General features: G+C 38.2%; 3 protein-coding genes across 3 annotated transcripts; all 3 read left to right on the forward strand.

The window, feature by feature from the left end:
* Positions 1 to 22: 22 nt before the first annotated feature.
* LOC131795941 (uridine-cytidine kinase 2-like) lies at positions 23 to 6,801 on the forward strand. Its single transcript, XM_059113555.2, has 8 exons — positions 23 to 171; positions 1,423 to 1,576; positions 2,045 to 2,141; positions 3,378 to 3,520; positions 4,014 to 4,111; positions 4,229 to 4,277; positions 5,152 to 5,265; positions 6,610 to 6,801. Exons 1-8 carry the CDS (start codon positions 67 to 69, stop codon positions 6,645 to 6,647), a joined length of 798 nt encoding a protein of 265 aa, XP_058969538.1. The 5' UTR covers positions 23 to 66; the 3' UTR covers positions 6,648 to 6,801.
* A 5,306-nt stretch (positions 6,802 to 12,107) lies between these two features.
* On the forward strand, positions 12,108 to 16,309 carry LOC131795757 (F-box/LRR-repeat protein 6-like). Its single transcript, XM_059113372.2, has 10 exons — positions 12,108 to 12,308; positions 12,592 to 12,723; positions 13,136 to 13,249; positions 13,631 to 13,705; positions 13,908 to 13,982; positions 14,367 to 14,455; positions 14,710 to 14,785; positions 15,064 to 15,147; positions 15,579 to 15,721; positions 16,141 to 16,309. The coding sequence occupies exons 1-10, from the start codon at positions 12,108 to 12,110 to the stop codon at positions 16,307 to 16,309; spliced, it is 1,158 nt and encodes a 385-aa protein (XP_058969355.2).
* A 1,383-nt stretch (positions 16,310 to 17,692) lies between these two features.
* LOC131795945 (F-box/LRR-repeat protein 6) lies at positions 17,693 to 25,785 on the forward strand. Its single transcript, XM_059113572.2, has 12 exons — positions 17,693 to 17,947; positions 18,475 to 18,838; positions 18,945 to 19,137; positions 19,716 to 19,847; positions 20,331 to 20,444; positions 20,564 to 20,638; positions 20,768 to 20,854; positions 20,973 to 21,061; positions 22,300 to 22,375; positions 22,882 to 22,962; positions 24,484 to 24,626; positions 25,087 to 25,785. Exons 1-12 carry the CDS (start codon positions 17,809 to 17,811, stop codon positions 25,241 to 25,243), a joined length of 1,650 nt encoding a protein of 549 aa, XP_058969555.2. The 5' UTR covers positions 17,693 to 17,808; the 3' UTR covers positions 25,244 to 25,785.
* The last annotated feature ends 141 nt before the right edge of the window (positions 25,786 to 25,926 follow it).

Below are 25,926 nucleotides of genomic sequence, written 5' to 3' on the forward strand. Positions count from 1 at the left end.
CATTACCGCCGCACACCTGTTACGTCACGCAATCGTTCCAAAGTTGTCAGTCAGTTCATTTTAAAGATGGCGGCGGTTTCTGAATTTGCGTTGTCGAAAAGAGGGTTGATCAAACAGACCCCTCCTAAACCGTTTCTCATAGGAGTTGCTGGTGGATCAGCTTCCGGAAAGGTAAGTGTTTCAGAATATCGCCACTTATAATTCTTGTAAAGGTGTTTAGATGAGTCTTCAAACACCAGGCACTATTATTCTATTGTATTCTCTGTGTCGTTTAAGCTTTTTTCTGTCTTCTTGGTAGCGAACATCGCCCCGATCTGCTCTTAGAGTCGACGCTTTAACGAGAAAGCATCATTATTTAACTTAATAAAAGTATACTACTGTATTTTACGAAATGCATATGATAATTTATTGTTTCGAAAGCCCTAGTTTTCTGGATGCAATTGCGTTTTCAAACTGAACTGTTCCACGACATTATTTTACCTGGCACCATGAAGTATTTAACAGTTTTTATTGCATTGTCAACATAACGCGAGTAATTTTATATTTTTATCATCTGTCAACTTTGACGTCGCATTTTATTCAGAATGTATAATTCAGCATGACAAATTTGAGGGAGGATCGGATAATGTCCGCCTTTAATCCCTAAATGGGACTCAGTTCGCCTGTGAACAACGACAAAAGGCAAAGACCAGAAGTTGTAAAGTTGGAAATCGTTTCCTTCAAATGCATTTGGTAAAGCTGCGAAAATTTCTCTCTGAAACCTATGGTAATTGCTTAATACCAATAATATGGCTGTTCCTTGAGGTTGTAGATACAGACCAATACATCACATCAATAATTAATGAATCAAGGGGATTTGAATTAACATGTCCGTTACGAGGAAGTGACTGCCCGCTAACTGCAAATAAAGCGTAGCTTTTGCTTTCCCTCTGCCCCATAAGGCTTTGGGAAATATTTAAGTTAATAATGAGTACTGCTTTACCAAAGACATGGGAGATGTTGCTGAAAAATTTTGAGCTCTGGCAGTTTCATGAAGGTTATATCTAGGAATGGAATCTATCAATCTTCCAAAGTCTCTCAAATGCATATGCTAATTTTTGGTTTTTTCAAGCAATGAATCATAACACATATTTTTAGCAAGTTTTCAGCCCTTATTCCTGCCTCTTATTTCCTTTCTTTCTCATATTCTTACATAAAATTATTCACTGTTGATAATTATTATTATTTATTTCAATCTATGAGGTCCAACGGAATACCACGTTAGTGATGTAGACTCCCCTCAAGATATTTTTACTATTGTTGTCATTGTAATTTTTTTTTCTTATGATGCAGTAATATGAACTAGCTTTGAAAAAAGGTTATGTCCCAAAATTTCTGTGTAGAAAAGACTGTAACTATCATTTAATGCTCCACTCTTTGAAGTCAACAGTTTGTGCCAAGATAATGGAACAACTTGGTCAGGATGCAGTAGAATCCAGAAGAGTTGTTATCATCAGCCAGGAGAGTTTCTACAAAGAACTTTCTGAGGAGGAAGCTGAGGAAGCTAAAGTGGGAAATTTCAACTTTGATCATCCAGGTGACCTGACCTACAACTGTTCTACAATAAGATCCCCACAATTTCCTCTTTACCTCATTGAAGATATTTCCATCAAACAAATAATTATTACAAGCATTTTTTATGTAGAGTGATCCCCACAATTTCCTCTTTGCCTCATTGAAGATATTTCCGTCAAACAAATCATGATTACAAGCATTTTTTATGTAGAGTGATGCAGTACCCCCATTCCATGTGACCCTTCGATCCCAAAGATGGACCAGCATCTCCTTTCTCCATTGAATATCATCCTGAATAAAAAATTAAGGTCACAAGAATAAAGGAAAGAAGCTCTTGATTGTTGAACAAATTCTCCTTGTCAGCACCTTAGGAAATATATAAGATCAGTATGAAGAAAATGCATACAGATATAATGGTGCAAAAGGTTATAAGAGAATAAATTATTTTGAATTACTTTTACAGTATTTCATTAAATTTCTTTTTCATCAGATGCGTTTGACTTTGAGATGACACTTGATACTTTAAAGAGAGCAAAAGTAGGTGAAACTGTTGAGATACCTCTCTATGACTCCGTCAATGCTACAAGGTGAGTGTTAAAACCTAAAAAGGTGTCAGTGCTGTTGTTTGAAAACTTCTTGGGACTGTTTGGGACAGGTAAACTGTTGAACTTATTTCCCAAAAACTGTACACTCCTCACTGCAAGTAGAAAATTAATTGCCTTACCTAAGAACAGAACAGAACAATCTTGGCAAATCTTGGGCCTGAATATTATGAGCTTTAGTCCAATGCACTCAACATATTTTGCTCTACTACTCAAACAGGCACACAGGTTGATGATATTGGTGTGGTTTGATCAGCCAAGTGACCATACCATGCTTACAAAAGTATATTACCATTGAATTAAAACTAATTGCACCAAAGCCAGACACGAAAACCCCTAAAAAAACAGCAGGTGGAAAAATGGGGAACGTGTACCCCCGACCAAGGCAGTGGTGCCACCCTCGGGGTGTTAGGGTATCATACACATTCAAGTAGATGACAGTTACTTAATATGGAAGTATACAAGTAGTCAGCTCTAAATAAAACCTGACAATATTTCAGAATTAGTAAATAAATTTAAATGAATATGAAATCTAAAAACTTTACACAGCAAAGGCTGACAGTAGAATGCCTCACCCCACTAATGACCTCAAATTTTAAACTTCGATCTGATAACTCTTCCAGCACCTTGTGTCCACCTCCAGTCCTCTGATATGCGCCAGCAAAATTTAATTTATGTTAATTAGAATTATCACAAATTATATTTGCTACAGCACCATGTCTCCCTAGCTCAATTTGTTAGTCTCGGGTAAAATTACATCCATTTTAGGTTAAAGGTAACAGGAAGTGTTTAATTTTATTTATAATAAGATCAAGTAACTTTTACCTTTATTGATTTTAACAGTTTTGAGGAGTTTTCTGGTCAAGAATCATAATTAAGTGTGTCATTTTTTCCAATGTGGTAATTGTCAGGAATCCATAGTATTGACTTCAGTTGGTGGAGAGAGACTAGAACAAAGTGTTCAATAAACAAATCAGAAGGAGGAAGTGGGTGGGGATGTGTATATTAATCAAATATCTCCAGAATTCAGGGCCAGGTTATCAGAATGATGGTCAGCAACAATCCAGGATTAAACAGTTAACTTGTCCTTGATTTAACCCAAAATAGAGCATTTTGGCTAACACTCTATTAACTTAATCATGCTTTGCACATCAAGGCCCAGATTTTCAGAGGCTTTCATCTCTGTCATAATTATTCCTCTATCCTTTTTTTTAACTACAGACAAAAAGAATCTGTCACAATACACCCTGCTGATGTGATATTATTTGAAGGAATCTTAACAATCTACTTCAAGGAACTACGTGACCTGCTTGATATGAAGCTTTTTGTGGATTCAGACAGTGATACCAGACTATCGAGAAGAGGTATATATAATTTGTGAAAGTTAGATATATCATTAATTACAAGGATGCAGTCCAATGTTTTTGGTCTTGAAAAGGTGCTGTACACTCCAATAATATCATGGTGGCTTTGTCCATCAAAAAGGAATTCTCTGCAACCATGTTTTTCTGTAAAAACTACACCACAGATTCAAAAATATTTTTTTTTTGTGATTAATTTTACCCTCATTTGTGGACAGATGTGAACCTTCAGGTTTGTGTGCTTCTTCAGCATTTTATATAAAACTTGCAAATTGAATGAATTTTGAACTGAATTTGTCATTTTTGACTTACCACCTTTTGTGGACAGATGTGAACCTTTTGGTTGGTGTACTGCCTCCTCAGCATTCTATATCACAATGAATGATTCTAAGGACTCTGATTTTCAAGTAATTAATAATATACTGTGTTAACTGCAAACTGAATTTAACTCATAAGAATTAGGGGGAAACTCACCACTTGGTATCTTTGTTGACAGTGTTAAGAGATACTCAGGAACGAGGGCGAGAGCTTGATCAAGTATTGGCCACATACACAAATTTTGTGAAACCAGCATTTGAAGATTTTTGTCTTCCGGTAAGTTTCTAAAACTATTGTGAATTATAATGGGTGGCATTTAATTTTTTGCCAAAAATGTGAGTTGAAAGTTATCAGCAATTAATAATTTTAGGAAATTTTTTTGAAATTTTGTAGACAAAAAAGTATGCAGATGTGATAATACCAAGAGGATCAGATAACACAGGTGAGGGTTGCTAACAAATCAAAAGTTTATATCAGGAGCTTAAGATATTTTAACCCTTTAACTCCTAAGATCTGATCTTAAATTCTTCCCTCTCGCTGCCATACATTTCCTTGTAAATTTGTTATGAGAATTTGGTGTTTGATCAAGATAACTACTTCTACCTGAAAAGTTTGGGTGTTTTCATCACCCATTTGCTTTGCTATTTGCTAATTACTTCTGGGAGTCAAAGTGTTAAAGAAAACATCTTTCTGACTGTGAAGCCCACTCTTTATGAGCATTGTTTTGGGGGAATTGGGGCTTGTCATCTAGGGACCTAGTAATTTATTGGGCCTGAAACCATATTTTAAAATCAAAATTCAACCAGTCAATTTTGTTTCTCTAGCTGCTAGTTGTATCGTATAATTTTCATATCTTTTGAAATCCTTATCTTGAATGAAAATGCAGCAGCTAAGAACAACTTTTACAGTACCACAACCTTAAAGAAACAGGCTCCTGGAGAGTTAAGATAAGCTGGGAATAACTCTCTAGTTAAACTCATCATGTGCTTAAAAGATTCCCCAAGTGACTTTTGATGTAGGTTGAAATTCTTTATGTCTATCATAAAGACATTCATATCAACTTGGGAGGAGGATTTAGCAGTATATCAGAAAACACTGATGACCTTCCATGCACACCTTCAGAACAACTTTAGGTCACAAATACCTGTTTGAAAAAAATGTTGTAAGCAAGATCGCCAACTAATAATATTTGGCTGCAAATATTTGAAAATAATATACATGAACTGTGGATTAACTAATGAATATTAGAGTGATCTAGAAAGTGCATTTCCACAAGGTGTGTTTAACCTGACTGAAATAATTTCTCTCTTCTTAAGTGGCTATTGCTCTCATTGTTCAACACATAAAAGACATTCTGAACGGAAACAAGAGCATTCGATCTGAAGATAGTCATGAGCTTGAACGCCGTCAAAGATGCCTCTCTGACTCAAGTATGAAATCATCCAGACCTCACTGATGACTTGAATTTACCCCAGACATAACCTGTCCTGATGCTGCATAACTTCTTGTAGCAGTTAAAAGCATTTATTGGATAGAAAAAGCACATAAATTAACATAATATTTGCTTTGTTGTGTTCTGGAAGCACTGTAAGATAAATGGTGAAGTGCCTTTACTTAATAACTTAAAGCTGAGTTTGAAATATGCAATTTTAAGTTAATACTTTTCTCTGGTTTTCAATAGCTAGTTCTAACGTTATCTAATTCTATATATATTTTAATTTTAAAGTAAATCAAGAACTAATCCAAATAGCTTGGATATACTCATTTTATTGGAAACATCTTTACTATTTTATTCTTTAATTAGCTCTAGACAGATTTTAAGACGCTTTTTTAATGGTAACATCCTAATTTTGTGGAGTTAGTAGCCAGTGATGCCATGTAGAAAAATCAAGTACACATGTTTACTGTTGCTGTGGCAGATCTCTTTCAAAGTGCTGTAAATCTTGAGCCTACTTCATGTCTTAAAAAAGATATAATTACTCATGATTACACATAGCAACATGTGACAGTTTGGTGCTGCAAGATCATGGAATGTTATATAAAAACAGTTATCAGGCAGGCCTGATAATATCATTACACAGTAGGGTTCCTAGGGATCTTAAATGACTATTTATGATACTTCAATCTACTATTAAACTTCAATAAATTATTTATTGAAGTTTGTCAGAGAATAATCTAAAAATTTAGAAGGCAATTTCTACAGCAAACCTCTGTCGCTGTTAATTATTTCTTACAGTATATTAGAATACAGGAGGTTTTTCTTCTTACAATTTTAGTTAAATTTTAGTTTTTACATTTGATGGACAAGCTAAGTGTGAATTCATAGGCATTGGAGATTTGTTTCCAGGACCAAATGTCTGGCTTTTTTTTATAGTTGCTTTTACAAAATACCTTACATGTTTTTAATCATTTTTAAAAGAATGAATGATATTTGCATTGAGTGGCTAATGAAGGGATTAACACTGATTGGAAATTTTTTGTGGGCTTTCATTGCACTGCGTGAGGAGGAAAATGTCAATTGATATTCTAGGTGTATATATTGGGGGATTTGTTATAACCTGGGTTTTTTCAATCCAGAGATGTTACCCACCAGATGAGGTGAAAATTAATGTCTGTCAGGCCCCAAATTGAAGTTTTTGATATCTTTAAAACAGTGGTACTAACAAAGATTTCGATAACACCTAAGTGTCCAATGTATGATGCCCTCCAAACCTTAATTTTTTTTGGTTGTGTTCTGCATGTTCATAATTATCAGCTTTCCTGTTCTTTTCCAGGCTTTTGTGTTTCTAAAGATGACCTTCGTTCGGAGTGATAGGTGCATGAGTTTTTGGTGTCGATGTTATTGTAAAATATAGGTTGAAAGGTTAATTTATTGAGATAGATGAAATAAGTACATCGATCATTTATTTTGTATTCTTTGGTGTGAATGTTAATAATATGTGAATAAATTCCCAGTTATGTTTGTACTTTCTTCGTTCTTGTGGTGAGTTTTACCTCTTGGCAAGCGATTGCAATGGAATACGAAACTGTTGCCTGTATATGGTTTTTTGACCTTGGAAAAAGGTATATATGTTTTTTCGTTGACGTACTTTGCCATGGCAACTTTGGGACAGAACTCCACGTTCCAGTTCTCTTCACAACCAAAATATCGATTTCGTCACTTGCATTATACAGCCTATTACACTATTCCATGAGAAAATACTGAGGATTGCCCATTAAAATGAAGTCAAACAAAAAACAGGAGGTGATTTAAGAGTCAGGCTAATTAATTGCGTGTTAATTGCGAAATTCCGACTGCTGTACCGTTAGTCTTTATTAAGAAACGAGGTCGAAAGTTTGCGTATCTCTATTTGTAGCACCTTTGTTAGTTGTCATTGGCGGGTATTGGCGCATTTCAATCCTCATTCTTATTCCGAGTATTACATATATGTTGTTGTTCCCTCAGAGGTCCTCTTTGTAATTGATCCGCTGTTATGCTTCTTGATCGTAGGCATCCACGCTTTGGGAGTTACGATTCCGTTATCTCTATTGATGAAATTGGGATGAAGTCTTGAGTGGATGGCTTCTTTAACCCTACGTATGTGCCAGTGAGAGTCATAACCAATAAAGTTAACCTACTCCCCAACAGAAACATGTCCTGTTTCATTAATGTTTTCCGAAACTGCTGAATTCTGAGTGCGAGCTAGCCGTATTTTTTCTTCGAGTTCTTTAATTCTCTCTTTCATCGCTCTACCTGTTTCTCCAATGTCTACTTTGCCACGTTCACACTGAATTTTGTAAACAACATCCTACCGCTTCGCTAGCTCGGTGAGGTCCTTTGGCTGGCACCAGGTGTGACCTAAGCGTCGTATCAGATTTGAAGACGGTCCGCGCGCCTTGTTGTTGTAGGTAGCGGTGAAGAAGCTCTGAGACGCCTTTAATGTAGGGTCGAACCGCAGTAGATTTTGAAATCGTGCGTGTGTTCTTTATTGGCTAATGATCTTTACGTCTTTGCAATCTTTCGTATAAATGAGGGTGAATATCCGTTAGAGGCTAGAACCGATGATAGTTGTTTCTTCTCTTGAGAGATGGTTGATGGTTTTGTTATGAGGTGTTTGGCCAGTCGTATAGACACTTAACAATGCTCCGTTGTTGTTGTTTTACAGTGGATTTTCTCTGAGATGTTGTTTGTTAGGCCTGCGCAGCATTTGCAATCTTGTGCACAAAATTGTAACGAACCCGAAAGGAAGGATGCCGGCGCAGCATTCGAGCACGTGCGAGTCGGTAGTGGTGGTAGTTACTTGGATGTAGGGTCGCACAGCGTTCAGAAGTGATCAGAAGTAATGACTTTGTGCGTTCCTGTGCACACCCGGTGAAAATGACACGGATTAAATGTTGCGAGGCATTTGCAACCCCCTGCGTGCTCAGTGGCAATGACCTCGTTTGAGGGTTGCACAGTACTTGCGTTCCTGTGCCTATCCAATGAAAATAACACGGAATAAAGGTCGCGCAACACTGGCCACCCTCTACGAACTCAGAGGTAATGAACACGACTAGGGTTGCACAGCATTCGCAATCCTTTGAGAGCTCCATGGTAATGACCTCGATTGGCCCCAGCATTTGTAACTCTCTGCGCACTTGGTGGTAATGACCACGATTGAGGGTCGTACAGCATTCGCGCTCATGGGCGCGTTCAGTGGTATTTACTTTAATTGATTGGAAACAAAACCTGATACCGGCCAGTTTAAATCCACCGAGAGAGATTAACGCTAGGAGACAGAGTCTCTAAGCTATATGTAATCCCTCTCAAGGTGTTTTTAGACTCCAGGTATGTCACTCGTAAATAATGTCACACATACCTCTAAAGTGGCTCGGATATGTTTTGGCGAATAAACCACCCACAAGCTGCCGATATGAGCAAAATTTAAGACGCACAGCTGGTTACTTCAAGATCTACCATGGATCTCCGAAAACGGAATTGATCGCACTATTGCTCGCACTATATAATCGTATAATTTACTTGTGACTTCACCGAATTAAATTCAAACTTTTAATTGCAAAATAATGATTCTAAACGACAAATTAAGTTCGTAATTGTTTTTCTATAGTTATGACATCACGGGTAAGTAATAAATCATTATTTCTACGAGCTTATGGCTAATCGGCCGCATATTTGTTAGCTCTGTGAACAATCAACCTAAGCGTCCTTAACGGCTTGATTTCGGCGGACAAAACAAATCGACTCGCATATTTCGCAACGAAGAATTTTCCTATATTTGCCTGAACTTTCGACGAGGTTTTTCATCCTATATCCCAATGGCCCGAACAAAAATAGCACAATTTTCGCCAAGTACCTCGTGTTCGAGCATAATAATAAGGAGACATAGGTCGTTTGGAAAACAAAGCAAGCGGGCAGCTTCAAGTGGAAGTGACGCGTCCGATTCGGCGAAGAGCAGCGATGAAGAAAACAACATAACTTCTCCTCGCAACAGAAAAGGTATTTTTAAGAAAAAATGTGTTTGAAAAGGGCAGTATTACTGCATACCATGCATTTATTTTTCTGTTAACTCTTAAAGCATGCGCACGCTCATTCGTTACCACTTTCAAGCCAAGTAACCCCAACGATCTCATCTGAGGTTTGCCTTGAGTTTTCAAAATCTTTCATTAAATTCTCGCCATCAAACGTTGTTCATTTGTAATGGAGCAGTAATGTTATAAGGCGAATTATGATCACATTTTCACAACTGATTAGCAGGGAAAAGCGGAAGACTAGCGACTGTAGCCCTTACGTTTTCTTCGAGGATAAAGGTTTGACACTCTGGACCAATTTCCGTGTTGATACTTAATTCAAAATAAGCAATGATGTATTGTTCTAATTTATAATTCACTGATTACAGCGAATTTGCCTTGCTTGTTACGTATAATTAATTAAGTAGAGCAATCGGTAAGAGAGCATTTAGAAAAGACACTGTTCACATGAAAGTCAAAAGTCGAAAGTCCTTCGGGATTTCATTAGTTCTAATTTGATTGGTTCTGCATCTAATGGGCCTAGTGATTGGCCGAGAAAACACGTGTCACTTAACCAACCAATCAGATGGAAAAAAAGCCCTTACATTCACCCACATTTTAACATCTTGACAATGTCTACCATAACAACGATAAAGGTCATTATTGTGCCTCCCAATTGAAACAAATAACCCTATTACACTCCATTAAATCACCGACTGACGGTGATTTTGATTCCAAAAGCATCGCACTAATTCACCCGAGCAGACAATAGTTGACCATGAAGTTTCACCGAGTCAGCCGTGAGCATTCTGCAAACTGATAGACTAGTTGTAATTTAATTAAGATATGCTACACAACGCACTAGTAAAAAATATAAATGAGGTAAAATTTTCGAATAAAATAAGAGTCCTATTCCACCTCTCCTCCCCACACCAGCCTCCTAATCTTTAACGGCTCCTTTTTTGTATCTCCTCGTGATGGGGAGGTTTAACGATAAAACAAATCACAACTAGCAAGGTCAATCTCTTCTATATGTTGGACAGTTATCATATGTTTACAGTATCAAGGTATGAGTATGAAAGCGATCTTCGCAGTAATGAACACCACTTCAGCAGTAGTGAAAATTTAAATAAGGCCTGAAAAAAATTCAGGCCTGTACAGGATTTGAACCCATGACCTCTGCGATACCGGTGCAGCGCTCTATCGCAGAGGTCAGAGTTCAAATCAATGCAAATTTTTTTTTTTTTTTTTACAGGCCTGAATTTTTTTCAGGCCTTATTTTCACTACTGCTGAAGTAGTGTTCATTACTGCAAAGATCGCTTTTGTACTCACGTCTTTATTCGCAGTTCAAATATATGACTTTCATATATTCACAGTCGAGTATCAAGGTGTACAACAAAGTTGAAGGGAAAGGAAAGTTAACCACGTTAAATTTGGATATTACCATTACTGATAATTGTCACTAATGACGCGGGCGTCTTTTGTCGCACTTTTATTTTTTTTAAACCGCACAGGACGCAAGCGAAATCAGGAGGTCAATATTGTACCGTGTAAGAAGAGAAAGCTTTCTAATGAAGACTCAGGTGAAAAGGAAACGAGTAAGCTTGATCTTATCGAGAACAGGATAAGAACGCGGATCAAAGCACATATCAGAGCGAGACTGAAGGTAAGACAGGCAGAAGAGTTGCGCCTTTTGGAAATCAAGGCACTCAAAGAGAATGGATGGTCCAAACTTATTCCTTATGAAATACTGCTGAGGATTTTCAAGCAAGTTGTGAGCGATACCGGACCAGTTCCTTTCTTATGCAGGTACGTTTTATTCCATTTTTCACATTTTGATGGTTGCAATTAAAGGGCAATGGGTACTAGGTTTCCTAAAGGTGTTGTTTGGTGCACCCTGAACAATTAAACATAGATTTGTTTAGATCATCAAGATTATCATTTGCAGTTTATGTCACCACAACTAACCTCGCTCTTTTCCAGATCTATTCCATTTAGTACGGAGTTCCTCTTCCTAATAAGGAGTCATATTTTGTGATCTTCCTTACACCGAAGGCGATTTTATACCGTCCAAAAATAAACATCTAAAAATGTTATGACCTAGAGCCTTTACATACAACTGAGAGAGGTATTTCGGCATTTTATGTCGAGAAAGACATTATTCAAAGTAGTCTACACTCACGATGTAGCACTACAAACAACTGTGAGCACTTGAAACTGAATGTAACTTACGCACAAAAGATGGTATGTTTAAAAAGAACTGCTTCTCTAAGAAATGCATATGCACTGCGTAAAACCACTTCCTGTCAGGGAAACGCCCCAACTGACTGAGTTGAGTAGTATGGGCGTAAGTAGTCCTAAAAAGGACTATTGTTGGTGAGACCAACATTTCGACAATCTGAGCGGGTCATCAACAGCGTCAAGTAAAGAATTGTTACTCAGCAGTCGAGCGTTCCAAGTGTGTACAGGGACAGGGGGTAAATTTCTAAAGAAACTGTGGTGCTGGGTCAGTGGAAAGGGGCTGTTATTACAAGATAATTTGATTTTATCAGTGAGTTGATGATATGAATTGCCACCATAAAGAGTTTTTAAAGCTGAAATTTCGAGCGTCAGCCCCTACTCAGGGCGAACAGAGGAATTGTGGGTTATGTGTGGTTTGAGGTTTGGTTAATGAAAACCGACTGATTAGTAAGTTTGGCTGTGATGTCATTGGCTACAATATTTACGTGGTTTTATTATTTACAAATGTCTTTTGCTAATTTTGTGTTTAAATATAAATGCAGGATGTCTAGGGTCTGTCAAAGCTGGAAGCAAGTTGCTTCAGAAACAATGTTGTGGAGAGAAGTCAATTTATCGACAATGAGCATTGAATGTCCAAGATCTGCTATCGACTCCACGATTGTAAAGTTAGCGGTGTCACGACTGAAAACGGTCAGAGAATTGAACCTTGATGGGTGGAGTGAGTTGACAGATGTAGGACTGAAGGTAGGGAAAGAGTGTTCAGCTTCTAAAGATGGAAACTAATTTTGTCTGTGGTTGTGCCCGTAAGTAAGCGGCATATCTATTATGTCCAGCCAACCTGCCTTATTGTTGCCCAATGCCCCACTGGGAATTCAGTGTCTTATCAATTGCGCAGCCTATTACATCACAAGTTTTCCGAGAGCTTCTCTTAGTGATGCTGAAACTGTTTGGTGTCGCCGATAAGCGGAGAAGACCGCTGATTATTGATCACGTTCATTCGTTCTATTTCTTTAATTTGTTAACTTAGGCCATAGGAAAACACTGTCACTCTCTGCAGTCCATTGTGTTATCCCAGTGTGGGAGTCTGTCGTCGAAGGGTATCTCTACTTTGGTTTCAAAGTGTCGCCAGCTGAAGATGCTCGATGTCGCTATGACAAAGGTAATACTCATACATAACAGTAGAAAAATTGTAGCACAAGCTGCAACGAGTTCTCATGCGTAAGGCAGTTTAGCCTTTCTTTTACGCAACGTTTCAGTTAGGTGTCCGCAACATTTCTTACACCAATTTTCCATTTACTTATGGCAATTACCAATAAGCATCGTTCAGTTCAAGCATCGTTCAGTTCACTACAGAGCGACTTTTAGAAGGATATCCCATGTAATCCTTTTTTCCTTAAATTGCTGCGCAAATTTGTGTAACAAAATGGCCAGTTTGAAGACTCTTAGATATCGTATGTCTCAAGAAGTTAGCAGGTGTAGAGCTGAAATCAATCGCTTTGCTCTCGGTTAATGTCATATATTTTGTGTGCAATGTAAAAAAGGTTTACGCCTTTGATTTTTACGGATTATAGATTGACATCGCATGTCTCCATCGTGTAACTAAGCGATTAGGAAATCAGCTGGAAGAGCTTTGCTTGATGAACTGCAGTCGGTTGGGAGGCGAACAAGTTCTTCCTATAATACAGGTTTGTTATAAAACCTATATGTGAACAGTTATTGCTGTTGTTGTCCTGTCAGTCATTAGAACATGGGCTGTAAGAAATGAGGCCACTGAATTCTCCCGATAAGTTTCTGTAAAGTTCTGCGACTCCCGAGATAAAACGTGTAAACTTAGGGTTGGGAATCTCCACCACCAATCCAGAGAAAGTGGAATGTATGTTCTCGTTTTCCGACTCTCGTTGAAACTGAAAAGCTTTGATCCGAACCGGATTGTTTATGGAAGTTACGCCATTCAGCCTCATACCCAACACAGAAATAGAGATGAACCTTAACATAAATCCATAGAATTAACATATTGTATCAGTCTGCTAAAAACTCATCCACGCTGTGTGCCATTTTTTTTGCAGGAGCGTTGTCCGAGCTTGACTGTTCTTGATTTAACTGGTACCAATATCAGAAAACTTAATGTAGAAAAGCTCCAGGTAAGAATCAAAGTAAGGTACATTTAAATTCTCCATCCTTCTTCGTTTCAGTTTAGTAGAGTAGAGTAGAGCATCGGTACAGGGAATCTGATAAAGGTTCCAGGTTTGATATCCGATGGAAACTTAAATCTTTCAGTTTCTCTGTCCAACGCTCGTGACAATTAAGACGAAAAAAATATATATATCTTTCTTTGATTTTCAGGCTGGTTGTCCAAAGCTGAAAGAACTGTTCCTTGCCAACCTACTTCTTCACTCAACTCCTATAAGCACTGATGTGGTAGTATTCCATATAAACTTTAAGATTAATCTAAAATTACAGGACTAGATAATATCTCTGCTAGGTTGATTCGTGAGTGTGCTGGTATTATTTCAGGCCCGTTATGCGATCTACTTAGTAAATTCCTGATGTCTGGCATATTTCCTGACGACTACACAACCGTGCTGCACGAGTAATAACTTCGTCAAACTATGACGTAGATGTCGATTCTTTGTATCACAAACTCAGCTGGAAAGACTTGAAATCTCAACGTCAAACTGAATTCGTCAAGTTGTTGTAAACTGCTGCCCAAAATACCAGTGATTCGTAGATCGGTAACGTCAAACATTCATAACGCGTTTTCGTCACATATCCTTCGCTGAGGAGCATTTTTTTCATCTCCAGGAACAGAATGGGTTTCCCCAACTAGAGACACTTTGCCTGGCCTGTGGTTGTTTTGCAGGGGTCCCAAGGGTTGATCGCTTTTTGTTCAGGTTTGTGATATATTTAATTCTGCTTTGCAAAGAAACTGTTGGTAGCCTAATCAAAACTCACTCGATTTGGAAAGAACTTAAACAGAATTTCGGATTTTTCGGCAAAGATAGACAATGACTGACATTACTAGTAATGGAAACCAGCTTTCCACTCAACCTTGCTCGTTCCTTCTTAGAGAATAACGCGCACGTTCCAGAATACGTTCAATATGTGTTTTTAAAATCGACTGTGGTCACTTTTCTATGATTCGTAGACTCTTGAGAACCTCGACCAATCTCAAAAAGCTGGACGTGAGAGGATTACAGAGAATCACCCCTGAAGGATTACAGGTACAAATAAACTGAACTTTGTCTAAACTCCCTCGATGCCGTCTTTGAGATGTAACGCACCGCTGGCCGAGCGTTGCGTGACATCTCTTTAAAATAGGACTTCATGACACATCGAGCTCAACCAAGCTGAGCGAAAAACAGGGCCACCAACAACTCTTTGACCCAAGCGCACTTGGTGCTTGTTAATGACATTTGTTTAATTTTTTTGTCTTCCTTTATTATTATTGCTGGCTCAGTCTTTTTGAAAATTCAAGAATCTGTCTATTTTTGTTCTGCAGAGTTTACCAGTAACTTCTCTTACGGAGTTGTTTTTCTCGGACACACACGCTACATTTGCTCTGATGTCAGCTGTCATTCAGCAGGTAATATCTTCTATGACGTCATGTGCCGAGAGAAACCTTGGCCAAACACCCGAGAGAGTAGTTTTCTCGATATTCCAGTGGTGATAAACGAAAAAAAAATCTCTTATCTGTTGAAAACTTTTCGATGAAGAGTTGTAAATCAGAACCAATGTATCCATAACGACCTACCATATCCTAAAGAAAATACTTGTTCTCTGAAGCGATCGATTCTACTCAGGTCTCTATTAGCTGGAGGGTAGTGGGATATCTCTGGACCAATCACAGAACGGGGTAGAGTAAAACCACTGCAATTCGAACCTATCCTCTCAACTCGTTCAGAAATCTCTTCATCCTCTGAGAGTTTCACCAATTTTGTCTTTAACTGGTTATAGAGCTTTCCCAAAATTACTTCCGTTTCCACATCAACTTGTTTGTATCTTTTTTAATTTCAGTGGCATCATAGTTTGGAGATTTTGGACATTTCCTCCAACAGTGGTGTTAGTGATGAGTCTATGGTGCTATTGAAAAACTCTGGAATGCCCAAGCTGTACAGTTTAGATCTTAGTAGCACAAATGTTACAGCCGAAGGTGTGAGGTGAGTGCTTACTTCCCTAACGCTTTGTACGTCTGTGTAGAATACAGGGATATAAAAAGTTCTTTTAATGCAATGTTTTCTCAATAAATTAGCGGCGCTCGATATCTGACGGCACAGAGCGTTCTCAATCAAGCCCCGCACCAAAAATCGATAAATATCATGGCAAGACAATTTTCGCTTTGAGAAAAAAGTCAGGAATGATCTTTGATATCTTAATGTTATAAGCACGACTTAGGTCAGCAAAGTCTTCATTGCTTTGATTCCGAAAATATGCAGCTGCAGGATTGTAATTTTGTTGTTGCGCACACAGCTAGATTTGAAATTACGAACATGATAAGTTGTGCAGAGTGCATGGGCAGGCTGGTTGCGCCGGCGACATCGCAGACATAATTGAATGCCTCTTTTTCTCATGTGTGTAGAAAAGCTTTAAATGCCAGCCCAAGACTCAGGCATTTAAATTTGACGTCATGTCGTGGAGTTCCCAGAGGTCTGAAGCAGTGGCATGGCGGAGCTAAAATTCAAAGTTTGTTGACTACATTGGAAGAACTGGAGTCTAGGGCGAACAGCGAACAGCGACGAAGCGGGTGAAACGGAAAGCACATGACAGGATCACAGCGAGTACATAGTGTGTGGTCTCCGATAAAAACACATAATTCAGCGGTGATCGAACGTAGCGTAAGCGCCGTTGAAGAAGTGCTTGAGATTAGGCATACCAAAGTGCTTGCACCAAAGTACCCTTCTAACCACTAACATACTACCATGTTGAAAAACATTTTTGTTATCTTTGCCCTCATATGCAAAAAGTTAAAGAAAAGTTCTCCTACATGGGACGACCCTTTCATCCGTCTCTAATGTGGTCCCTTGCTCTTACTCTACGTGTTTTTAACCACTACTTATCGCGTATGCTCATAAACGCGGATAAACAGGAAGATTTCAAATCTAAAAGAAAGTATGTTTACTTTATTATTGACCTAAAAAATAAATCCTCATCTATTCCGATGTGTTTTTAACTACATAGTAATCATAGATACCTCAAAGAAAAATTATTGGGCAACTTTAACAGGTTTCTAGACTGTCGTGACGATCCATTACAGATTTCCTGACTCAAAATTTAATTAAAATTGATCTGTAAACGTCATTACCTGCTGTTCATAGGTGAATGCAGCGGGAAACAATAAAGAATCGTTGAAAAATTTGATAGACCTTGGCTGTGTAACGATAATAAGATAAACTTACTTCTGCATAGCTTGAGGGTGCAGGCAAATTCACCTGTTTCCACCCCACGAAATCGAATGCAGAGATATTCAGTATCATGATTTAACAAAACGAATTTGTATGAAGGTGCTTTTCAACTAAAAGCAAATTTAGGCAAATATCTAACTACAAAATGAACCAAGAGACTAAACCAAATAAACGAACGTGCAATCTATGGCGTAGCCCGGTCCGAACTCTCAGAGAAGAGAATACAAGAGGTAATGTGTGTTGTAATTCTTAGGTATTTCGGAACGTCCCCGGAATTCTTCGGAGATACTCGGGTATAATCGGGCTCTTCACAAAATATATGGCGCGTTTTCCGCAAAATAAGTTAATAGGTATATTAGCGCTATATCTACAACTTTGTGGCCGTTTAATTTGTCCAAAATCATTTTATTCTTGAGATCAATGGAAAGAACACGTCAACTCAACATGAATCATCTATTTGCTATATCGCTTGTCAAACGTCCTTGGAGTTAACATGAATTTTCTAAACACGCAAATAATATTTTATCTAGATAGTGCGTCTAACATGAGACGAAACTTTGCAGCAGCTGTTCTTCAAAAGCTAACTTTCAATGTAAATTAGAAAAGCAAAGTCTTACCAAGGAAGGTTACAGAGAACCGCTTGAGGACTCATCATTCCAACTTCAGTAATCCAGTCCAATTCCCTTATGAAAATTTACCCACAACTCTTATCGGGCCACTGCTGTAAACAACATGGTGGACAGAGTGAAATATATATCTGCAGCCTTTGTTTGAGTTTTCACAATACAAGAGTCGAAAGTTTTTCAAATTTAGTGCGATTGTCTATTTTATTTTGCAATACTTAAATGTCGAAAAAATCCAAACCGCTAAAGGGTATCCTTGGATTACCGAAAAAAGCAGAAAGACAAGTATTTGTGTTTGGGCGATTTGCAGAAGAACTCCCGTCAGATGACAGCGATGATGTAGATTTTACCATATTGGAAGGTTAGGAGATGTAACACCGATAGTGTAAAGAGACTTATCTTACAATTGTAATGTTTTGAAGAGTTTATCCTTTAAATCCAAGGACAAATTTACTTGCAATTCTTATGACCTCAATGCGTGATTCAGGAGTGATATACATGTATATTGTAAGGATCGAAACATCCGATGCTAGTCCCTGTGAAGGGGTTAAAGGGTTAATGCTCATGAGATAATTTTGAGGGTAACCAGAAAAAAGGAATCCTCTGGTGCCTCAGGTTGGTTTGGTTGAATCCATGGTTACATATTCAGACTCTCTCCTTCAACAAGTCTGTTAGAACTGACAGATTACATTAAAGAATGAATGTTAAAAAAATATATATTGTGCAGTGCAATGATTTAAATACATGGTGGAACTAAGATGAGGTTTGTATTTTGTCTGCATTGATTGTGCAGATAATTGTTGAGAACAAACACAGAGTGGGTGTTAAAAATGTATGACACTCATAAATTTTTTACTGCAGCTTTAATATGTGATTTTAAACTGTCAGGTGATGAAGACAAGGATAAAAGACAAAAGAATACTAAAACAAGAAAGTCTGGTAAAAAGGCAAAATCAAAAACAGTTTCCTCAAATTACAATGGTGAGGAGGAGAAATCAAAGAAAAAGAAGAGATATGTCCAGAATGACTCTAGACAGACAGCCTCCTGTAAAAGAACTAAAATGGTTCCTTCTACAGACAGCAAAGATATGCCTGTAACAACTAAACAACTAAATCAGACGAGGAATGATACATCAGTGTCTCCATCTATATCAAGTGGATGGACAGAGCTAATTCCTACAGAAATCCTATTATTGATATTCCAGAATGTCATTAAGAGTATCTCTGGGTCATCTGTGCCATTTTTGTGCAAGTAAGTGCTCACAAAGTTGAAGCTGTACCTGTATATTTTCACATTCCTTTGGTAACCCTGTGATCAATGCAGCTGTAGTATGAATGATATTTTCTTTGCATTTGAGGATGTCAAGAGTCTGTCGCAGATGGAGAGAAGTTGCCATAGAACCAGTTTTATGGAGAAATGTTGATTTGTCCACTTCATGTGTTATAAAGGCATCCTCTGGCACCATAGAAAAACTGGCACCCAGCAGGTTAACAGCTGTCACAGAGTTAAGTCTTTTAGGGTGGGAAAAACTTACAGATAAAGGAATACAGGTAATCAATTTTGCTTAGAGTTATGGCAATGGCTGTCTGTTATATTATTTTTAAAAGAGCTATGTAGAAACAGAGCTCCCAAGTCTATCACACATTGAGCATGAGACTTGAGAGCTCTGGAAAAACTAGTTCAAGTAAGTTTCCTTCATATTTGATATTCTCTCTACTTTTCTGGAACTGTTCTTTGGTTTGTAGTCAGCTTCTCTTATGAGTGCTAATGAATGATCTACAGAGATCTTGTGTTCATTCAGAGTTAGTACAATCAAACATGTATCAGCATGCACCAGTTTGATGTGGTTTTTCATCTGATAGGTTGGGAAGATATACATAAAACCAAGAAGCAAAATATAATGAAACTAATCTCAGTTTACTCTGAACATTGCTTTAAATTGTGCTTTATTACTTTTACAACACATAGACATCTAGGTCTTACTTTGATTATCAACTTTGTTCACAGAATAAACTGTGGTAGACCTAGAAATGAGTTCTCTTTAGTCTGATGACTGCTTAACTGTTCGCTAATACCATAAAGATAGCTTATGATCTAATCAACTAATACTTTTTTTCTGGTACTGTAGGCAATAGGGAAACATTGTAAACAGCTGCAATCTATTGTGCTTGCACAATGTGGAAGCTTAACCTCAGCAGGTATTGCAACCCTTGCCGATAACTGTGGTCAGTTGAAGATGATAGATGTTGCATTTACAAAGGTAATGTTTCAATTTCTAATGAAAAACCTGTTACTCTCAAAATTAAAATGTTGGCAGCAGGTTTCACACCATTTATGTTTTTGTTCAGTTATGTTGCAACACAACAATGCAGCTATTACACATGCATACATTTTAAAATTGTCTAATGGATAAACGTAAGCAAATAAAGGTAGCAATTAAATTTTACCCCATAAAAATTTTATTTTGGGGGGCTTTCTGTTTTGATTTTTCCCTTGATTTTGGACTACAGTGTACCCTTTTAGTGTCTCCAGTTTATAGGGATAGATTGAGATGAGGGGCCAGCTACAGCACAAAGCAAAATTAAAAAAAATTACAGATACTGAAAAATAGAAATAAATTAGGCATGAGGGTTGAGGTATGTGACCCAAAAATCGAACACTGTGAGACTTCAGCTTTCCAACAGATAGTGGTTTTTCTTTTGGATATCAACTTAAGATTTAAGGCTTTCAAATGTTTGTTTAGATTGACATAGCCAGTCTCCAACATCTTGTAAAAGTATTGGGATGTCAGCTGGAGAATCTAAGCTTGAGGAACTGCAATCGCTTGCATGGAGAATCTATTCTTCCACTTGTCCAGGTAAAAATGCAACTGTTTACATGTTTTATTCCTTCCAATATTTTACCAGAAGTGTGTAAGAATTTAAAATGTTGTAGCTACTCAGCATTTTTCATCAAAAAACTGTTCTTTTCTTACAGGAACATTGTCCAAACCTGATCAGTCTTGATCTGAGCAGTACCAGTGTAAGAAAACTTTGTGTGGAAAAGCTACAGGTACAGTTGTGTTTGCTTGTGATGGAGTAACAGCCAAAGCAAACATCAGAATTGAAGCTCATCAATTTTTTAATCTAGTTTTGATATTTTTTTCTGTTAATCATTTTTGCTTTAAACATTTTTCTGTAGGCTGGATGCCCCAAACTGAAACACCTCTTTCTTGTCAATCTTTTGCTCACCTCAACACCCATATGTAAAACTCTTGTCAATGGAAAGGTAATTTGAAATTTATGCAAATGGTTCATAAGCACTCTCTTAACAGCATTTAAAACATACAAAATCAATTTTACTCGTTAACAAAAAATACTTCATTCTGAAATTTGTTTCTTATCAGAAACCAAATGGCTTTACTGAGCTGGAGACACTGGGTCTGCCTTGTGGATTCGTTGGGTCCGATCAGAGAACTGACCGATTACTGGATAGGTGAGTCACTTATTGAGAGACTAAGTTTGTTTGGAAAATCGCTTCAATCGGACTTCTCCCCAAAAGGGTTTGTCTCATGCTTAGTACTTTTCAGGGGTGTAGCTAGGGGTGCTTGTGACACCTCCACCTTTGTGGGATAATTTTTTTCTTTTTCAGTCAACAACATACAAATCCTACACTACAGGCTTTCAAAAAGGTACAAATCCTAACAATCTACATGGCATAAATCTTTGCCAGTGCTAGCTACTTCGTTTACTGTTCCTTCTCGCCGCATTAATAGAGCAACGATACGAGCCAATTCTCGTAGGGCGCGCGGAATTAGAGATTAGAGTATGTAACACGAAGTCCTCTTTAAAAAATCCTAGCTACGCCTGTACGTTTCTGCATTAGTTCTCTTCAGAAAAAAAAAAAAAGAACTTACTCTCAGTTCGCTGAGACGTCAGTATACCAACATCAGTCCTTTACAGATTTACAAATGACCAAAAATATACACGTCTAACCAGGAAACCAATTGCCCTGACCTTTCAGTCCACATTTGCGTAAGAAAACGTTTTCCCTCGGCCAATTTCTTTTTCATCGCCGTCGTTATTGGAGTTGGCATTTTCAAAAAGTGAAGCATTACTCATTTTTCATGAGGAGTATTGTAAAATCAGTAGTGTGTTTTACGGAATCTCTATTTATTGTAAAGGGTATTTGGCGTTCATAAAATCACATTCAGCCAATGCGGAAACATAGATGCTGTCTCCGAAGTTGGAGAGAACCCAAAGAAAACAGTGTTATCGACGGAGAATGCCAAGGCATACCATTTTACCTCTAGGCAACACTCCCCATATTACCCTTAGGCCACACCAGCCATATTGCCCATAGGCTACACTGGCCATATTACCCCTTGGCTACACTCCCGATATTACCCCTAGGCTACACTAGCCATGAAGCTCTTAGGCTACAGTAGCCATAATACCCCAAGGCTCACTTGCCATATCACCCCTAGGCTACACAAGCCATATTAACCCTAGGCTACACTATAGCCATATTACCTCTTAGGCTCACTAACCATATTGCCCCGAGGCTATACTAGCCATATTGCTCCTAAGGTACACTTGCCATATTGCCCTTAGGCTATGCTAGCCATGATACCCCTGGGGAACGTTAGCCTCATTCCCCCTTGGTAACAACAGATTACATTCCCCCATGACGGAGAAACATCGCACTGAAAACGAAATCTATTTTAATTGTAGAATTCTTTGGGCATCACGCAACCTTAAAATGCTTGATATCAGAGGTCCCAACAGATATAGCCATGATGGATTACGGGTAAGGTATTACACATGTAAATTTCTCCATTCTGACTGGCCAAGAGGAATGCAGTTTTCAGGCAACACAATGTAGAAACATGAGGAAATAACTTCAGTGCTGATAAGTGGTATTTGGTGATCGTGGTCTGTTCCGATTAAAGGGGAAAAATGGAAATCCACTCGTTTAAAACCTTTCTCGAACGATATTCGAAGCAAAAGATTGATCAATGAGGGCATTTAAGCCTGTTTCGCATTTCTATATCGAAACCTGTCAAACCGCTTTTACAAATCTAGAAAACCTATCAAACCGGTTTTGAAAGTTGAATTCCGCCAAAACTTGGTTAGGGTGTAGTTGAAATTAAATAAATGTTCGCTTTCCTTCCTAGTTTAACCCTAATTTGTGATTTTCCTATTTTTCACCGGGAAGTATTTTAGAGACAAGCTTTGAATGAATTTCTCCACTTGCAAAGCTGCTTGCATTCAATTCACTTCTGACAGTTTGAGTTTTTTTTTTTACTATGTTAGAGGCTGCCAGCTTCTTCACTGGAACAGCTGTACTTCACAAACAGTGCCTCATTCAGTAAAGTTGCAGCTATTGTGGAAAAGGTGACAGAGGTTTTTAGAGAAATTTGATAGTCATTTCCACCCTGTCTATTGATTCAACTTAAAACCCCCTGGAAGTAAATCTTTGCTGGGTATTAGAGTCTCAGAACTCATACTCCAATAAAGTCTATTGTGTGGCCAGTTATAGACCCCATCTTGATCCCTTTTAAGACAAATGCGATTTTTTTGCGATCCCAGCTCAGTCACTCTCTGTTTATGCATCTACGTCATATTGCCTTTTAAGCAAGTCATCCTACAACGAATTGTCAAATTTGACTGCAAATATTCTCATTTTTAAATCCCTGCTTACGATAATTTTGTGGTAACCGGTGAATTTGTCCAATTGCAGGCTCGCCACCAATCTCCTTTGAGAGTTCGCCCCTTATCTTTATCAGATCGCTCCCAAATCATTGAACTCGTGTTTGTATTTCTTTGGTCGCCAAGGTTTGAATCCAGATACTCAAATCATACAAACTTTGATCAAAACAATTTTCTCACTTTTATCAAGATGAGTGAAACTTTTCACTAAACTCAGTCAAGTGGCTTGCCTCGTGAGCCTCTAAGTCGACAAAGTGCCTACCAAAAGAGTTTTTATGTGACGCTGTTGAATTGTTTGGGTCAACGTGAAGTTCGAAAAGAAGGCGAAATAACTAGTTCTTAAAAATTGCAGCAAACAAAAGCTCAAAATTGTGTCAAACCTGTTAAGACTGGAGTAATTAAAGGGCTTTGCATTACTTGTGCATTTGTCGTGCTTTTTTAACACGGCTAGGAATTTGTATGTTGATCGAACCTTGGGATGGTCTTGCTGTGAAAATTGCATGTTGGTCGCTAAAATATCATGATTTCGACAGGAAATTAATAGGTTCTTTGGTAGGGAAACGAGTCGGAAGACTTTGGGGCGAACCGGTTAAGGTGGGGGCGAAATCGCAAAGGTGGTAGAGGGCTGACTTGTAGTGGGGTGAATTAATCATGAACAGAATTTTCTTATCCCCATTCTAGTAAATCTATTGAAAATTCAACCCCATTTTAGTCAATCCGGACATGAAAATGCGACTCTGTCCAGCAGCACATCCCATTAGTCTATAGGAAGTGCCCCTCACCTGGGCTTAAAGCTTTACTGATTATATCTAAGCCTGTCTAAACCATTCAACACTGAGTCACAGGAATTTCTCATTTGAAAAAAAAAAGAATCTGCTCTCACTCTTTCCAGCACTTTTGAATAACAAGCGACCTCTTGGATTAGGGCCAAACTTGCGATTTCGTCACACGCTGGCATTTATCATTATCGTAACAGCGATCCAAAATAAGAGACTCACAAAACATGGATAGAAATTCACCAATCACAGTACAGAAAATGACCTTAAAATCCCTCTGAAACATTGTTTGTTTACTAAGAGGTGCGAAACAGGATGGGCGTTTACGATAAATACAAACATTTCAATGATTCATCCACATCTCCAAAGTTCGCACGTTGTTGCAGCACACAGTAAAGATAAACTGAACTGTTATTCTTTCTCATGTTAGTGGCACCATAGTCTGGAAGTTCTGGACCTCTCACAGAATAAAAACGTCGAAGATGAAGATATGGAACTGTTGGAAAATTTTGGAATGCCAAAGCTACACACTTTAGATCTCAACAACACCAATATCACCGCTTTAGGCTTAAAGTAAGTGGGAGACTTATCATTGAGGAGACAAGTGCACAAGTGACCTTTTCACTATCTGTGTGACGTAGAATTAGACTAGGAGAATCGCTACTGATTTCGTCTGAAAGGGATTCTAATCTCTCGTAGGCTAACTCCATCCCCTATTCACAAAATCTAGTACAAAGTGCCCTCCGTACTTTCTGGTAAATTGAGGCAGTAGAGATAAAGTTTCTCTTTACGTAAAAAAATCGAGTTCCTCCATTTTTTCCCCTTATGGTGTCTAGTTTTAAGATTATAACTAAGATTATGTGGCTTTCGAATGGCTGTGTGTCAAAGTCACGGCTGAGTAATTCTCCAAGGTTTTTAAAATGTACACGGTTCAGAGCAAGAACTACGATGGATCAGTGCATACGCGCCCTTGTCTCCTCGCTACCGTAGATTTGCTTGCAGCGATGTAACCTACAATATTTCTTTAATGCAGGAGGGTGTTAAATGGCTGTCCAAACCTCACAGATCTAAACCTATCCTCATGTCGCGGACTTCCTCGAGGGATCAAACAACGCCACCAAGGAGAGGGTGTTCTTAAACTACCACAGCGACTGGTGGAAAGTGAACAGATTAGTAGTGACAGCGAGTGAACGACTTTAACTAGGCTTTCTCTACAGAAGTTCCAAGCGGAAGAGGTTGCATAACTCAAGCTCCTAGATAAACCATCCTGTGTTTAAGAATATGTTAGCTAAGAAATTCAGTCAGATCCAGCGGCGTGTTTTTTAAGCCAAACGGAACTTACTGTACTAGCAACTTTTGTACAGACGTCTCATGGTTCCTGAGCCACACACATACGTGAAATAAATTCCCTTTTTAGCGTCAAATGTGTATGATAAAAATGTGTTTTTACAAAATGCGTTCCTATTGTTTGGTGGGTTGCCTAATTGAGACTGTGATCCGTTCGCGATCTCGCTGGTAACGGGCTTGTCTGGTAACTGAATCGGCAGCATGTGTTGTTGCCTCGCTGTAGGAGTGACTACTTTCTCATTTCTCCGTACACTATCAAGGTCGATCAAATACTAAGGTCTTGAGAATAAATAAAATAGTCACCAACAAAGGAAGCTCTTGATTGTTCAACAAATTCTCCATGTCAGTAGCATAGGAGATAGATATAGAAAAGCTAGGAGAATATGCTTAATGATATTAGGGTAGACGGGTTTAACAAAACCAGAGCCTAAATTAAACTCTCTAATAAGGTTGAAAATCGTCAGATCTCAATACTGTAAAGTACAATATTCTGACGTACAGTGTTTGATGTTTTTTTCGTTTCCAT

This window comes from Pocillopora verrucosa, chromosome 4, assembly GCF_036669915.1.
Source record: "Pocillopora verrucosa isolate sample1 chromosome 4, ASM3666991v2, whole genome shotgun sequence".
NCBI lineage: Eukaryota > Metazoa > Cnidaria > Anthozoa > Scleractinia > Pocilloporidae > Pocillopora > Pocillopora verrucosa.